Below are 16,613 nucleotides of genomic sequence, written 5' to 3' on the forward strand. Positions count from 1 at the left end.
CTATGGGACCTCATGCAGCAACTATTCAGGGGAAATATTGTACAATTGAGTTTATGTTAGAGTCGGGGTGTAATGTAAACTGCAAAACTAAAGACGGAGATACAATGCTTCATTTAGCGGCTTTAAAAGGTCACAGAAAATTGGCGAAACTCTTCATCAGTAAAGGGGCAAATATCAATGACAAAAACAACAATGGTCGCGCACCATTACATGCAGCTGTTGAATCTGGCCATGTTAGTGTAGTTCATGAACTCATTGAGAGTGGGGCTAGAGTAGATGTTCATGACAATGAACAATGCACTCCCATGTATCTTGCAACATATAGTGGATATATTCCGATAATGAAAACTCTTCTTCAAGCAAAAGCTGATATATACTACGAAAAGGAAATTTATAAAGATATGGGTGATCATCATAATGCAGCATTGGGTGGGAAATGTGGTGTCATTCTTGGTCTGTTAGAGTCGAGGTTTGATGTAAACTGCAAAACTAAAAAAGGAGATACAATGCTTCATTTAGCAGCTTTAAAAGGTCACAGAGAATTAGTGCAACTCTTGATCAGTAAAGGGGCAAATGTCAATGACAAAAACAACATTGGTTGGACAGCATTACATGCAGCTGTTCACTCTAACGATGTTAGTGTAGTTCAGGAACTCATTGAGATTGGGGCTACAGCAGATGCTCATGACAATCAACAATGGACTCCTCTGCATCTTGCAACATCTTTGGGATATATTCTGATAATGAAAACTCTTATTCAAGCAAGTGCAGATATATATGACATTGATATTTATGGCTATATGGGTGGTCATGATGCGGCATTGGGTGGGAAATGTGATGTCATCACAGTTCTGTTAGAGTCGGGGTTTGATGTAAACTGCAAAAATAAAGAAGGGAATACTATGCTTAATATAGCGTCTGGGAAAGGTCACAGAGAATTAGTGCAACTCTTGATCAGTAAAGGGGCAGATGTCAATGACAAAGGCAACATTGGTCGCACACCATTACATGACGCGGTTGAATCTAACAATGTTAGTGTAGTTCAGGAACTTATTGAGAGTGGGGCTACAGTAGATGTTCATGACAACGAACAAAGAACCCCTTTGCATCTTGCAACAGGTTGGGGATATATTCCGATAATGAAAACTCTTATTCAAGCAAATGCTGATATGTATAATATTGATACTTATGGCCGAACGGGTGCTTATGATGCAGCATTGGGTGGGAAATGTGATGTCATCACAGTTATGTTAGAGTCGGGTTTTGATGTAAACTGCAAAACTAAAAAAGGAGATACAATGCTTCATTTAGCGGCTTTTAAAGGTCACAGAGAATTAGTGCAACTCTTGATCAGCAAAGGGGTAAATGTCAATGACAAAGACAACGAAGGTCGCACAGCATTAAATGTAGCTGTTGCATCTAACTATGTTAGTGTAGTTCAGGAACTCACTGAGAGTGGGGCTACAGAAGATGTTCGGAGCAATGAATGATATAATCACCTTTTCTTTCTGCAACAACAGGGGAATATAGGAAATAAGAGACCCATTTATAGGAAACAAGATGCCCACTTATAGGAAACAAGATGCCCACTTATAGGAAATAAGATGCCCACTTATAGGAAATAAGATGCCCATTTATATAAAATAGCATACCCTTTATAGGAAATAAGATGCCCATTTATGGGAAATAAAATGCCCATTTATAAGTAATATGAAGCCCATTTATAGGAAGTATGAAGTCCATTTGTAGTCAATATGATGTCCATTTATAGTGAATATGATATCCACGTGATGTCCATTTATAGAAAATAGATATCCATTGATAGGAAGTAGTTGTCCCTTCATAAGAGCTTAGAAGTCCATTGATAGGAAAGAACAGAAGGCAACAGAAGGCAAGGTTATCTATCAACGACAATGCAGAAACTTCTTCTTCTGCCGACTGCTGCATCTGCTGGTGTCTTTTGGTACGTCACACGCTGCAGTCAGCCTCCCAGCAGCAGCAGCAGCAGCAGCGGCAGCAACTGTGACGGTGCTTCTGGTGTCGGCTGCCTCTGCACAAGGAGGATAAGAGGGATGCCCATCTGCCAGGAAGAAGCTGGGTCTCTCTCTCTCTGGTCATTCCACAAGTTGCCTGGTGAGTAACGTTCTGCTCTCCCTCCGGCAAGGTTATAGTTGTCACGCACTATGCATACAATGTCTGTGAACAGATAAACAGAAGTTCATGTGTACGTCAGCCGGGTTTTGTGTGTTATAAATGCTTATTGCCCAGGCACTCTCGCATATGCTGATGCAATACATGACGTGCTATATTTCTGTTATTATGCTTCAATATCTGGGCCTCAGTCACTTCTGCTACCATTACTTCTTTTGTTTGTTTCTGCCTGCAATATATTTAAAGGCGCCTTCGGTGAGTCTCTCGAGACACTACTCATTCACATGGTCAGGGCCTTTTGGCAGAGGATTCAACTGCAGACTACAAACAGTTTGCAAGTAGTACCCGAGGAGATATTACTGAGGTGCCATTGTCTGAATGGTTCAAAAAGAAGCCACTGCAGAACCCCAAGTTTAAGTGAGTCAGTATAAAAACAGGAGTTTTCAACCTGAACGAAGGTGAAGAGGACTTCGGTGAACATCGAAAACCCCTGCTTGGTATTTATTCACTTGAACTTAAGTTTTATGCAGCGACTTTTTCTCAGCCATTCAAGAATAACACGAAGAATGTTTCTTGAATGCTAACTAATGTTTTTTTGTGCTTTGTCTCCTCTTCTAACAGGTGCCACTTAACCTCAGTGCAGGTCCAGATGCAGAAGCAAGGCCCCCTGTTCCTTTCGCAGACCAATCTGGATTCTGCAAAGATCCATCCCCGGTTTCTAGTTTGTCTCTTTATTTAGAAACCACAGACAACTACAGCGAGGGACAAGAGACCGAGATGAGGGACAACTACAGTGTGAAGGTAAAGTTGAATCAACAACAATATAGTACTAACTCTTTGGCGGTGAATTGCCATTTGAAATGACTCAGTTCTTACCACACCTCAATAAAGAGGCAAGGTTAAAAACTCACAGATAACGGGAAGATATAGTTAGCTGCAGGGCATCTGTCTACAAACAATAGGATATTTTAGTGGCAATGAAAGAATTTTGTGAAAATGGGCCTTACAGCAAATTGGTCCCACAGTATGGGGTGCTTGATGCTTAACCTTTCTCTCTCTCTCTCTCTCTCTCTCTCTCTCTCTCTCTCTCTCTCTCTCTCTCTCTATGTAAATGAAATTGAAATATACATTACATTTATGCAATTTGGTGTCTTTCAGTTAGTAAGCCATAGGCTGGTATATTTCTGGTTCTTCCCAGATGTTAAAATATTTTGGTGGGTTCCCCAGATCTTGGAACCTTCAGACAGTCCTCAGAATACGAGCTCCCTTAGGAGGTCATGAGCCTCTGTGATAACAATATACCAGGTGTGGTTTAGGAAGAATTGTTCTGGAAATGAGCAACATCAGAGATTATTTCTGAATATTAGCTTCTGTTGTTTTTTATGCTTGATAGGCTTGACTTAAATTTTTGAGTGTGATTGACTGATTGATTTGTTAGTTCTTACTGGCGTCGCAACTTTTGAGTGTGAGATATCCTCAGTCTTATTACTGACCCAAGAATTGTTGAACACCCAAGACCTCCAGCTGTTTCCCAGATGATTGATGGGAGCCAAATTTGAATGCCCAAGAATTCTTCTAGACACGTCATGTATTCTTTCCTCCATTTCACTTATTTGATAGGTGTCCACAGAAGATCTCCCTAAGCTTTATGGATCTCCGCTATTTTCAGGTTTGCTGCTGCTAGACTTCGATATTTCTGGGTGATTCCTGGGAATGGCTAGCCTCTGTGGAAACAGCCTAACATCCAATATCTAGTGTCTGCAACCTGTCCCCACCTGCCCACGAGTTGTGCGGGACGGAAGTCATCTCCAAAGGTCCAGGAAGACGATACATCAGCTGAATGTGACATTTAAAAGATAATCACAGAAACTCTTGAAGACAACTGGAACCAAGTCTTACAAAAAAGCTGTGGAGATTAGAGGCAACAGACTGAGGCAAAGTAATTGTAGGTTTTAGTCTGGGTTCGAATCCCTCCCTCCCTCCTTCTCCAATGGTGAAATCAGTTCCCAGATGCTTGGGGTGTTGAACCCTTCAGTGCTGTTGTTGGTAGGAGGAGGCCTGCAGTGCTCCTCCTCCTCCTCCTCATCCACTCCGGAATAGATAAACAATTGAACATTCTCTCATTGTGGTGCCTATTTTTGAACCCAAGCTGCACAATGTGCCTCTGGAATGCCTGACAAAAGTGGAAAAAAACCTGTGTGATCTGTGTTGGGGAAAAACACTTGTCAGTCCATTGATCAGAGAATTTCCAAATTCCCTCATTGCCGTGGCAACTGCTGCGGGGTGTTGTTGAACTGACTAGTTCTGAGGACGTCGCTCAGGTTCTGTTAGGAAGGAGTGCGGACGGACGCATGAAAAACCTAGACCAGAGACGGCACTGTACTGATCCCCAGACTTCCTGCGGTAGTCTGGAGATCAGTACAGTGCCGTCTCTTGGTCTCCCCACCCAAGAGTTCGTCTGGACTGGGGTTCCTTGGTGTGGTGACTGACCACCACAAGTCTGTCTGTGCGTATCAAATAGCTACTACTACTAGGGCGATACAGAAGAAGAATCAGCACAAGCACACAATGAGGTTGGAAGTTCCTCCACTGAATGACTGACTGACTGACTGTGAGGAGAAATGACAAAGTGATGGGAGTGCAATGTCGTCATCATCAGCTACCGTCTCTCTTCCACCTCCTTGTTCGTCCGGGTGTGACAATGCTCCGAGCTGAAATGGCAGGTGGACACTTTTGTGCCGTTCAAGTTATTTCCCTCCAAGTGCTTATTATACAGATTTAATAAATTTTATGCCATGGTTTGTGTGACATGTATATTAGACTATTACTAGTATGATCCTGATGTAGTCGCCTTCTTAAGTTTAGATGTTTTACATATTATGCATTCCTTGTCGTTTTGGTACGTGACTGGTGTTCCGGCTGAGCGGAAATAATGTCGTTATGAAGTGTTGTAGCAATGCAGTGTCTCGGTCCTTTTGTGACTTATGACAACGAGGATTTTCATTTAGGACAAGGGAAATCAGTGGGTTATCTTTAATATATAGGCAGAACATAGTACATACTTACACTTGTACTGATTATACATTATATTGGCTATGTGTATGGATGTGTAAATGAATGAGGTACTTCCTGCAAACATCGTACGGTTGCAATTATCAAAACTGCAGCTTTTGTGATGGTCCACAGACACCGCCCTACTTTACGAACGAGTTACTACGTTGCACTGCCCGTTAAGTAGATCATACTACATTTTTCTTCATGCCTATTCAAGTACAGCACGACAGAGAGTCGATACAGTTCTGTATGTTTCTTTCATCCCAAACCACAGCAAGTTATGTACAGAACAGAATTTGAACTCGAGGGTCAAAGGGGAGCGCTCTGACAATAGTCTCCATTCTAATCACGTTCGTTTGGATCTGAAAGTTCGATCGGAAGTAGAGAATGTTCGTAAATAGGGTGTTGTCTGTGTGTAGTACACATTTCATTTCTGCTGTAAGAAGACCACCAGTGCATTCTAGTGGTTTATAGAGAACTTGACATTGTTGAGCTCAAGGTTGGTACAAGAACTGGTTGCAGGCATTAACGCTGTATTTCGAGAAAAAAAAAACAAGGCACCAAAACAAAGTGCAACCATTTTATTCGTCTCTTCCTTTACGAGCCCAGGTGAGGGAACTTTGATGACAACAAGACTATGGTGAACTTTCTTAGAGGCAAACTTAATGACTGCAGCTGGTTTTTGAAATCCAACTGTGTAAGCAAGATAAGAACGCTTGTAACTGACGAATGTATGGAGGGAATGATTTATAAGTTGGCTTTGGATTTTATTATTATTATGTTAGTATTATTATTATTATTATTATCATATTATTCAGAAGATGAAGGACCCTATTCAAATGAAACAAGAAGCCCACCAAAGGGGCCACTGTAGACTTGAAATTCAAGAAGCTTCCAAAGAATGTTGTGGAGGTTATTCAAAAGAAGTAACAGAAGGTATTGAGAAATACGGAAAGTTGTTAGAAAACCAGATAAATCGACACATTAATAAATAACTAAATAAATATTTAAGTAAATTATTAAAACACACGTTGAATTGTATCAGGGTAGTCAATCATGCGTTGCACCTTCGCCCTTGAAATTCTTCAGTTCCAGTTGCACAACGTCTTCCAGGAGGGTTCTTGCAATATCAGTCCTCTAGTTTAATGTTGTAAAGACTGGTTTTGAATCAATAAAAAAAATAAAAAAATAAAACTTCTCGTGTTCTTGGTCATGATCTTACTTAGTTTACTCATGCAGGACACATTACAGGGCATTCCAAGAAAGCGGGAATGGAATACTGCAGTTTTGGCTTTCAGAGGAAGCGACTCATCACGACACATATTTGTAGCGAGTGAGGCAGGTGTTTCATTATCATTTTCATAAAGTGACAATTCTAAAGGAAACTAAAGGCGCTTCTTGTTCTCTTCTTAGTTATGACTAGAACAAAGGTCTAAGCATTTGCTTTGACACTGAATCTACGTCTATTGGCTCACAAAAGTGAGTCTGAGAACAGTCTTTCTCATACTGAATAACTTCAGCCCTTGCTCAGAAAGCTCGATCAAAATACGTCATTCTTCAAATTTTATTGCAATTCTGTAATCACAGTTTCGTAGTCACCACTAGGTTCTCTCTCCAGGGACCTATTTCTGTCTTATTATTATTATTATCATTATTATTATATATTTGGAAGATGAAACCTATTCATATGGAACAAGAAGCCCACCACAGGAGCCACTGACTTGAAATTCAAGGTTCCATAGAATACGATGGTCTTCCTCAGGAAGAAGAAGAAGAAGGAAGAGGAGGTAAAGGGAAATCCAGACAAAAGGGGTAGACCTCACTTACAACAGAAGAACAAAGAAATTAGTTAGTAAGAAATGAACAAAAGGAGGCACCGAGGCCATCTGCAGGTGAGTATGATCAGTCACAGGTGAAAATTCGAACTGAATTTCATGTCAAGGATTCAAGGATGAGCTTGTGACCTTGTTTCAAAGCCAGTTTGACCCAGACCATGGCAAATGGCCCTCGCTCGTCTCAAGCAGCAAGCAGCAGCAGCAGCAGCGACGAGAAGCTGACACCCAGGAGTGCCAGACAGAGGAAACCAACCAGAGGCAGTCACTCACGCCACTGAGGGTCAGTGAGGGAACAACCGCGGCGACTCTGAAGGTGGTTGAAAAAAATAAAGACGTCAGGGACTGACATTAGTAACATTTCCTTTCCCCACAGAGACCGTTTCTGTCAGCTGAGTGATCGATCGATCGATCAATCACACGGCTTTAGCTGCTGGTGCTCACACCCGGTCGCAGTCCCTCAACTCCTGTAAGTATTATTATTTATCGATTATTATTATTATTATTATTATTATTATTATTATTATTATTATTATCATTATTATTATTATTATTATTATTATTATTATATTATTATTATTATTATTATATTCGGTAGATGAAGAAGAAGCCTATCCGTCTTGAACAAGCCCACCAAAGGGGCCATTGACTTGGACTTATTATTATTATTATTATTATTATTATTATTATTATTATTATTATTATTATTATTATTATTATTATTATTACGATTTGTGTTTGACGAACAATAAGACATCTACTGTAGGATGATATATATATACATATATATATGTGTGTGTGTGTGTGTGTGTGTTATTCGATCACAAGTAACACGTGAAGATTGTATATCAAGAGCCAGCAGGAAAAATGAAAAGCAGCAGTACGTAGCGCTTTCATGTATTCTTGATGCACCTCATCAGGGTACAATATATAAAAGAATGAAAAACAGCTTCGAAATAACAATGGTAAACATAAAAACACACACACAAAAAGAGTAAAATACAGAACTATCAAACAGCCTAGTCAAGAAGCAAATGGTCCACAGCCTAGAATTATACTTAAAGGACAACTACTACAAACGGAAATGGAACTAGCAAGCAGTCAATTACATTGCTACGAAGTTATCAACAATACATTTCGTAAGCCAGTTATCTAGTTTATATTGTCCGTTGTATATATTAAAAACACTACTGGACTACTATTTTATTTTACTAGATTCTATAATGTTTCTTTTAATAATATTTCTACAAAATAAAATTTTCTTTGAATTTTTCCAATTAATTGCATGATAAAGATTATTCATATGTAGAAAGAGGGCACTCGATGTACTTCCTACATGTACACAGTATTTATGTTGATTTAATCTTGATGCCAGTAGTTTGCCACTTTGACCAATATGTTTTTCATTACGATCTCTGCTTGGAATTTCGTCAATACAACCCGTTTGTAAATGTGGAGAGACCAACAACAACAGCAAAGTAGTTTGCAGGCTTACTCCCCGAGTAAGCGATGATAATAAGAATAAACTTACCGAGTTCAGTCGTCGACTCCTGCTGTGAATGTTGAATAGCAATTAACCTCGACGTCAGATGACCTATTTAGGCTTCAGGTGGTCAAAAAGTTCAGGCCAGTCCTGTGTAAGTCTGTTAGCCTATTCCTACCTCCATATTCATACACTGACATATTAACTATGCATAGTGAATCTAGTGACGGTAATGTTAACAGCAAAAATGACACTAAAACCGATTCCTTCAAACAACGATGAGGTTTATCATAGAAAAGGCCGTCTTTGCGTCTTATTTATAGGTAGATAAAAAAATCTCCCTTTCGAAGATCACATAGATCATTCTTTTATCTTAGTTATTTTTGCCCTCTCATAATTACTCGTTAATCATCCATTTGAATGACACTCAATTTCGTCATCATTCCTGCACAAAAGCGACCTCAGATAGCCTCCCCCAGCTCCCCACTCAATTAATTCCGCCCAAAAGGTCTGTAGCGGATGATCTAAACATTACGAAAACACTACTTCTTGATAGTGACAGAATTTAGTAAACTGTTTGTTGATGTAGTTAAATAAAAATAAAAAAAAATATTCATTAATATGTAACATTAAAAGTGTCTTATTAAATGACATTTTTATTACGTGCGAACAATCGATAAATGATACATAAATCTGAAGAAATAAGTGTACTACAGTATAGACGCATGATATTTTATATGCGAAGGCTAAGTAAAAAAAGAAAAAACAGGTCCAATGCCCACCCACTAAAAATTTTTAGGTTTAGCCCTGGCGTGACAATTTGGGTCTGCCTGTCTGTTCACCACTCTGGGGGAGGTCAGTATTACAGGGGAACTATGGAAATCTCCTGCAAGGTGCGATAGCTGCGTATTAAGACCAGCAAAGACCTACAAGTTGAAGGAACCGAAAATACACACACACATACACAACGAGTCAGCGCACACCGAGTCCGTACCACTGGCCACAGGTAGTCGGTCGGGGCCGACCTCTACCAGTGGCATACCGAACCCTCATAATGGTGCTAATCATCTTCTAAATATAGGTGGACTGAGAGAAGATAGGACGCAATCAAGTCCGGAAATCCTCCCAAAACGTCCCACCAAATCATCATTGGAAAAGTCAGGCCCATCTAGCACAAACTGACTCTCTTCAGATCAGAGAACGTGCTTCGTCAGTCACCTAGAATCTCTTCACACTTCCTCCTGTTTCTTTAGTTCTATCGGTGGAGATGATATATATATATATATATATATATATATATATATATATATATATATATATATATATATATATATATCGATATATAAGTGTAGCACGAAGGAACACGCACTTAAGAATATCCTGGAATCAATGGTAAAAAGGTAAGTGAAAACAGGGACACGGAACAAGTATGTTCGTAGTATATTCTTTAAAATGTAGAACATAATACGAAGTACTACTTATTCCACGTCCGTGTTCCACTTACCTTTCTACCATGGATTTAAGGATAGAGAATATATACATATATGTATATAATATATATATATATATATATATATATATATATATATATATATATATATATATATATATACAACATATATTTCCGTGTATAAGACGACCTTTAGATAAGACGAGGCCAAAAATCATGGAAAATTTACATGGATTTATTTCATATCTGTAGTATAGGACCACTTCTAAATTACAAATCGAAATTTTTTTTTGAGAAAAATTATTATTTGCAAAAATTAAACAGTACAACTTTATTAATAATAATGATGGACTTAAAAGTTGTTTTGATTGTTGTATCCAATAACAGTATTACTATTATCATATCGTTACTGTACATCGTCATGTACATGATTTGCATTTGATATTGCTTACATTCTCAAAATCTCGGCTGATTTGAGTATTATCGATATCTTCATAGCCATTTTTTGTTAGGAGAGAAGTAATTCGGAGATACTTTTTATCTGTACGAAGTTTGGTTGAAAACATGCACATATTACTCCATTGTATAAGCTGTTTTCAATTCGGTCGTTTATGCCTATACCTGTTTAAAATAATCGCTTCATTTAGAATTCTAAAAAACGGAATTTTGTGTGGAGGATGGAGGAGTATCATTAGTATTACAATCGATGAGAGGAGAGAGAGCAGAGAGAGACGAGAGAGAGAGAGAGAGAGGAGAGAGAGAGAGAGAATTGCCTCTGTCAGGTTGTTACACTGATAGATATCCACTTGCAAAAGTCGAATAATAGTTGTATTGAGAATAATGATAATTTAAATAAAACATGTTTTACTGTAATCATATTACATGTATTATTGTATTACATCATAAGAACAAAACGATGAAGCGCCATTTGCATTCTAGGTTTGTTTACAGTCTCAGCTGATCGCGTTTTACCGATATCATCACTGTCTTCAGTTGCTGAATGGAACTTAATTCAGAGATACATAGACTCCTTTCGTAAATAAACAAAGTTGGGTTTAACAAAGCCGAGTCTATATGTTTTTCATAAAGAAGGTCGCGGTAAAGGGAAACCATTGTTTTGTTTTCGTTTCGTCTCCATTCTCAAACAACCGCTAATAATTGTACACAATCATCGTTCATATGCCTAAATTGTTTGAAACAGCTACAGTTTTGAATTACAAACAGCTTTGCGTGCTGCCTCACTTGATGTTCGCTGCGTTTATCATAAAAGCACGGGGGGAAACGTGAAAATGTAGTCATAAAAATATTTTTAAAAATGCTATGAACGGTACCGAAGATGATTTGAAGATCGACGACGAAGTCGAAGTCGACTCGCCAGAACCAGACTGGAATCTTTAAGATTGTGGTACATGATTGCGATCAATCTTGTGATATGTATGATAAAACTTTAATGAAAAATTAATATTATGTTGTCATAAATATTTACTACTGTAATGACACTACTATTGAAATTTCTTAAAGGTTACCGAAAAATAAAGGTTGCTGTCAACGCAACCGCAACTCGATGTTTACATTTTCTCAGCTGGCATCGCATAGATGAAAGTTTCTTTCATTGATTTCGAATTATTCCTCAAATAGGCGATTTGTTATGAAGATATGCCAATAATATATAGGTGAAATGATTTTATTACCTTTATCATCAATTTATTTCATAAGGTGAATCTTTATGTATGTTGGTGGTTAGGCTATAGCACGGAGGCCAAGGCTAGCCTACGGATACGCATCTTAAGAATTCAAGGGTTGATCTTTAGTATTGCAGTATAAGACGACCCTAATTTTTAGGGGGAAATTTTCGGATTTAAAGTTCGTCTTATACGCGGGAATATACGGTATACATACATACATATATATATATATATATATATATATATATATATATATATATATATATATATGTAATGATTACATAATAAAAATATGGAATGTTAGTCCATATATATAAAAGACTAAAACTAAAGAGGTCAACCAGATTGCTTGCAGGAATGTGATCAGACTAGAGACGCTAAAGATGACGTATACAATAAAAGTAGGCTAAGATAACATGCCGTCACCTGTAGTCATTCAATTGTTTATAAACTTTAGTCCAAGCTTCCTGCTTGAGACAAACACCGTGACCTATAGCTCAAGCGGCCTACGTGATTAGTAACTGTCATCTGATTGTATGTTCGTATGTAACTATGTCATTGTATGTATGTTCATATGTTCGAGCTACTGTCTGTTCCTTTATGACTGGTAACCGAGATGGTAGTAGAGCAGAATAGAGTTAGCTATCGTCATTAGAAGACCTGTATCTCTTTACCTAAGCTTTATCATGTAGAGAGAATAGAATTAGCCATCATCATTGGCAGAAGCGATCAAGCTATCATCATTAGAAGACTTGTACAATCATACCTGATCTTCACCATGTAAATTCAGAGAATATAAGTATTTTTGTACTTCGTGGTTTCTACTAGATCCTCACATCATTGCCGAATCATCATGAGTTTAACACATCGTCGTCATAACCAAGAAGATAATACCGACTTCGTAAGTGATCTACAAACCCTAAGACACTCCCATGAATATGGAAGTGCAATACCAACCGACTTAGCGTAAGATTATCGCAAGTCTAACATTACCTCATAGGGCGCCTTATTATGCAAAGCAACAGCCCTAAAATATGTATATATATATATATATATATATATATATATATATATATATATATATATATATATATATATATTTATACTTACCATATTGTGATGAGAAAGAAAGAAAGAAAGAGAGAGACACACACACACACACACAGATAGGAAATGCATATCATCTGTGAACGTCCATTCGCGACCTCGCCCTGATGATAAGCAGAAAGGGTGAGTAGGAATCCTGCAGGGAGAAGAAACACACACACACACACAAGAATAAAATCCTGCGGAGGAGAAAGTAGCAGCGTTTGTCGACTTGGCCCTCGCCTCCTCGACCCTTCGCCTGTATCAAGGGGCTTTTCCCTTATCGTCCCTTGACTCCTGATCAGGATTCCCCTTCGAGGAGATAACCTCCTCCAGCCCTCATCTTCGCTCGCTTCTATAACTCTGGAACAACTGTTCATTATCATTAATATTATTACTATTATTATTATTATTATTATTACTATTATAGTATTATTATCATATTATTAAGTAGACGAATAATCCTATCCATATGGAACAACAGACCAGCCCTTGATGCTACTATCTCTCTCTCTCTCTCTCTCTCTGCTATTGTCAAAAAGTAGTGTGTGTGTGTGTGTGTGTGTGTGGCGTTTGGTCTCCCGGACAGGACATCCTGCCTAGATAGTGGCCGTGTGACATCTACTACGACTCGTTCTGTGTTCAGACACATCATTATCGAAATATTTCATCCAGATATCGATAACGAAGTGAAAAATTAAGGTTACCTATTGCATCCAGATGAAAAACTCCTAAAAAAATTCCCCCTCATTTTGGGACCACCTTAACGACATGGTGAGAGGGTTTCTTTCTCTCTCTCTCTCTCTCTCTCTCTCTCTCTCTCTCTCTCTCTCTCTCTCTCGATCGATCGATCGATCGATCGATCGACCCTCGGGAATTTCTTCCCAGGTTGGAACCTAAGGGTCCTATAACATCATACATTTTTGGTATAATATCTGTGGATTTTACTACTTTAGTCAAAATTTACCAAAACTATCATCATCATCACAATCACCGCCATCGTCATCATCACCATAATCATCATCATCACTCTCTTCGCCACCAACCCCATTACCATCATAATCATTACTCTCATCACCACCACGATCATCATCAGAATCGCCATCATCGTCATCACCACAAGCATTACCATCATCATCACTCTCATCACCATCACCATCATCATCATCACTCTCATCATCACCACCAACATCATCACTTATCACCATTGTATTAACATCCATCCAGCTAAAGATGACCTCTATTTTTTCTCATTCGGAGAGAGAGAGAGAGAGAGAGAGAGAGAGAGAGAGAGAGAGAGAGAGAGAGAGGAGGGGAGGGGGAACCAGCCCATCAATTGTTTAGAGAGGGTTCAGGATATCAAGATGGAAGGGAGACAAAATGAACGGAGGGGCAGTAAAAGGAATGAAAGGGTTGAAGCTATAGGGGGCCATGGAAGGGACACTGCAAAGAACCTTCAGTAATGCCTACAGTGGACCTCCTCCCCTTCCTCCTGGGAGTTTTGTAAGGGATAAGGAGGACATCTTACAGGTTAAGGGACATTTATTGAACGACGTAGCGGAACCGGCGAAGAAGGTAAGTGACGTTAACTGAAAATTCACCCCCCCCCCCCCCCCCCCCACAACAACGGAGGCATGTTCATTCAGACTAAGACTTCTCCAGACTTGCAGATGTCTTTAGAAATATTCCTTCATTTTGGTTTCACAAATTGCATTACATTGGTGCTTTGCTTTTCATGAGCACTAAAGAGTAATTGATTGTCACTATCGTTTATTGAAGGACGTCATATCATTGTGCAAAATCACAAAGACTTCATTGCTAGATAAGACGTCTTCGTACACTGTGATGTGTCCATTTGGTCGTTCTTGCTTTTCCATGTTTCATGGTGGGATTTTTCTATCACGTATTTCCAAGAATTGTCCTTTTTATGATATACACACGTACTATTTTTTCCATACATAGGATAAATAATACACAGTTGCATACATACTTCATAATGGATGTGTTTGCGTGTTATATTATGAAAATAAGAGCAACCAAAGTCTGTCTTCCTGAGTGACTAAGAAAAAGGCTCCCCCGTCTATGTAAATATAACCTGTGAGGATATAAAAAGCTTCTTAATCAATCAGTAAGTAAACAACTGGCATATAGTATATGGAATGTATATAATATAGCCACACAAAGCCCTCCCGATGACGTCATACAACCTCCAACCAGTCTAACTTGACTCTCTCTCTCTCTGTCTTTGTCCTGTTAGGTGGTTTGCAGTCCTGTAGTCCACAACAGTCCTCCTGTAACCTTCAGCACTTCATCTTACTCATGGGTCACTGATTTACTACCGTCTGAAGCACTACCCACAAGGCATACTGTAAGCGATACCCACTACAGGGCAACAGGAAAGTTTCCAAACCTAGATCTATTTAGTTCTTCTTACAGGTCAGTGTTCGTCTTGCAGTCGCTGTCATTATCCTTCTGTCTGAATGAGGATGTAAAGAGAATGAGGAATAATTCACGAATTCATGCATAATTGAGAGGAAAAGTTATATTCAGCCCTGGGGTGTCTGAGGTCGGGGGAGGGGGGGTTGGGGGGAGTCGGAAACATGTACTATAAACCCCGTTATGTGAAACATTAACTGCCGATATTATTTTAATAATATTTCTAACGAATATTACCTATATAAGAATAACATATATTAATTATTATCGCGATACCAACGACCCTCCTCAAAAATTGTTTATTCAAGTTTTGTATAAATATAGTTCATTGAAACCGAAAACCAAATAGAACACAACTTTTACAGCTCAATTCATATATCGTGGGTTCTCTCTCTCTCTCTCTCTCTCTCTCTCTCTCTCTCTCTCTCTCTATCTCTCTCTCTCTTCTTAATTTGACAATAGGATTTGGACAGTTTTAATTTTAAAGACATTCTCTTTTGAGTGCTTCTCAAAATAGAAGATCATCAAAGTGTTTTCAAACTCTACATCGGTTTTGAAGTCGACATAGGCCTACATAGGTTGCAGCAACGGCTTCTTGTTTAAATAAACTAATGGCAGCCATTTAAAAGGAATTTTGCATTATATTCTAGTGCCAAGACTTCCTTCTTAACGAGAGAGAGAGAGAGATCGCTGCCCGCCAGTGTCGGGATAATTGCATATTAACCTCGATAATTCGAACCGAAAAATGGATGTAGCACAACTCTGTATTGACTTTTCAGCCAAAATTTGACTCTAAAAAAAGTCCTTTGAATTTCCTGCTTATTATTATTATTATTATTTTTTTTTTTTTGCTCTATCACAGTCCTCCAATTCGACTGGGTGGTAGTTTATAGTGTGGGGTTCCGGGTTGCATCCTGCCTCCTTAGGAGTCCATCACTTTTCTTACTATGTGTGCCGTTTCTAGGATCACACTCTTCTGCATGAGTCCTGGAGCTACTTCAGCCTCTAGTTTTACTAGATTCCTTTTCAGGGATCTTGGGATTGTGCCTAGTGCTCCTATGATTATGGGTACGATTTCCACTGGCATATCCCATATCCTTCTTATTTCTATTTTCAGATCTTGATACTATCCATTTTTTTCCCTCTATTCTCTTCAACTCTGGTGTCCCATGGTATTGCGACATCAATGAGTGATACTTTCTTCTTGACTTTGTCAATCAACGTCACGTCTGGTCTGGTTTGCACGTATCACCCTATCCGTTCTGATACCATAGTCCCAGAGGATCTTTGCCTGATCGTTTTCTATCACTCCTTCAGGTTGGTGCTCGTACCACTTATACTTGCAAGGTAGCTGATGTTTCTTGCACAGGCTCCAGTGGAGGGCTTTTGCCACTGAATCATGCCTCTTTTTGTACTGGTTCTGTGCAAGTGCCGGG

At 38.9% G+C, this 16,613-nt stretch overlaps 1 protein-coding gene and 2 long non-coding RNA genes across 3 annotated transcripts in view; 1 reads left to right on the plus strand and 2 right to left on the minus strand.

The window, feature by feature from the left end:
• The window catches only part of LOC135199888 (uncharacterized), a 30,925-nt gene extending 21,392 nt beyond the window's left edge, over nucleotides 1–9,533 (minus strand). Inside the window, exon 1 of the long non-coding RNA XR_010311147.1 lies at nucleotides 8,569–9,533. This is a non-coding gene — a long non-coding RNA (uncharacterized LOC135199888). The remainder of the gene's footprint in view (nucleotides 1–8,568) is intronic.
• On the plus strand, nucleotides 2,077–4,146 carry LOC135199887 (uncharacterized). Its single transcript, XR_010311146.1, has 3 exons — nucleotides 2,077–2,133; nucleotides 2,773–2,952; nucleotides 3,821–4,146. It is a non-coding gene; the product is annotated as an uncharacterized LOC135199887 (long non-coding RNA).
• Nucleotides 9,534–13,697: 4,164 nt separating the features above from the next.
• Nucleotides 13,698–13,949, minus strand: LOC135199738 (secreted acidic protein 2-like). Its single transcript, XM_064227895.1, has one exon. It carries the CDS (start codon nucleotides 13,947–13,949, stop codon nucleotides 13,698–13,700), a length of 252 nt encoding a protein of 83 aa, XP_064083965.1.
• Between the last annotated feature and the right edge of the window lie 2,664 nt (nucleotides 13,950–16,613).

The sequence above is a fragment of the Macrobrachium nipponense genome, chromosome 26, assembly GCF_015104395.2.
Source record: "Macrobrachium nipponense isolate FS-2020 chromosome 26, ASM1510439v2, whole genome shotgun sequence".
NCBI classification, from domain to species: Eukaryota; Metazoa; Arthropoda; class Malacostraca; order Decapoda; family Palaemonidae; genus Macrobrachium; species Macrobrachium nipponense.

Bases quoted from the DNA above. Each gene is read 5' to 3' on its own strand.
- LOC135199738 (XM_064227895.1), bottom strand. From the start codon at position 13,949: ATGGTGATAAGTGATGATGTTGGTGGTGATGATGAGAGTGATGATGAT.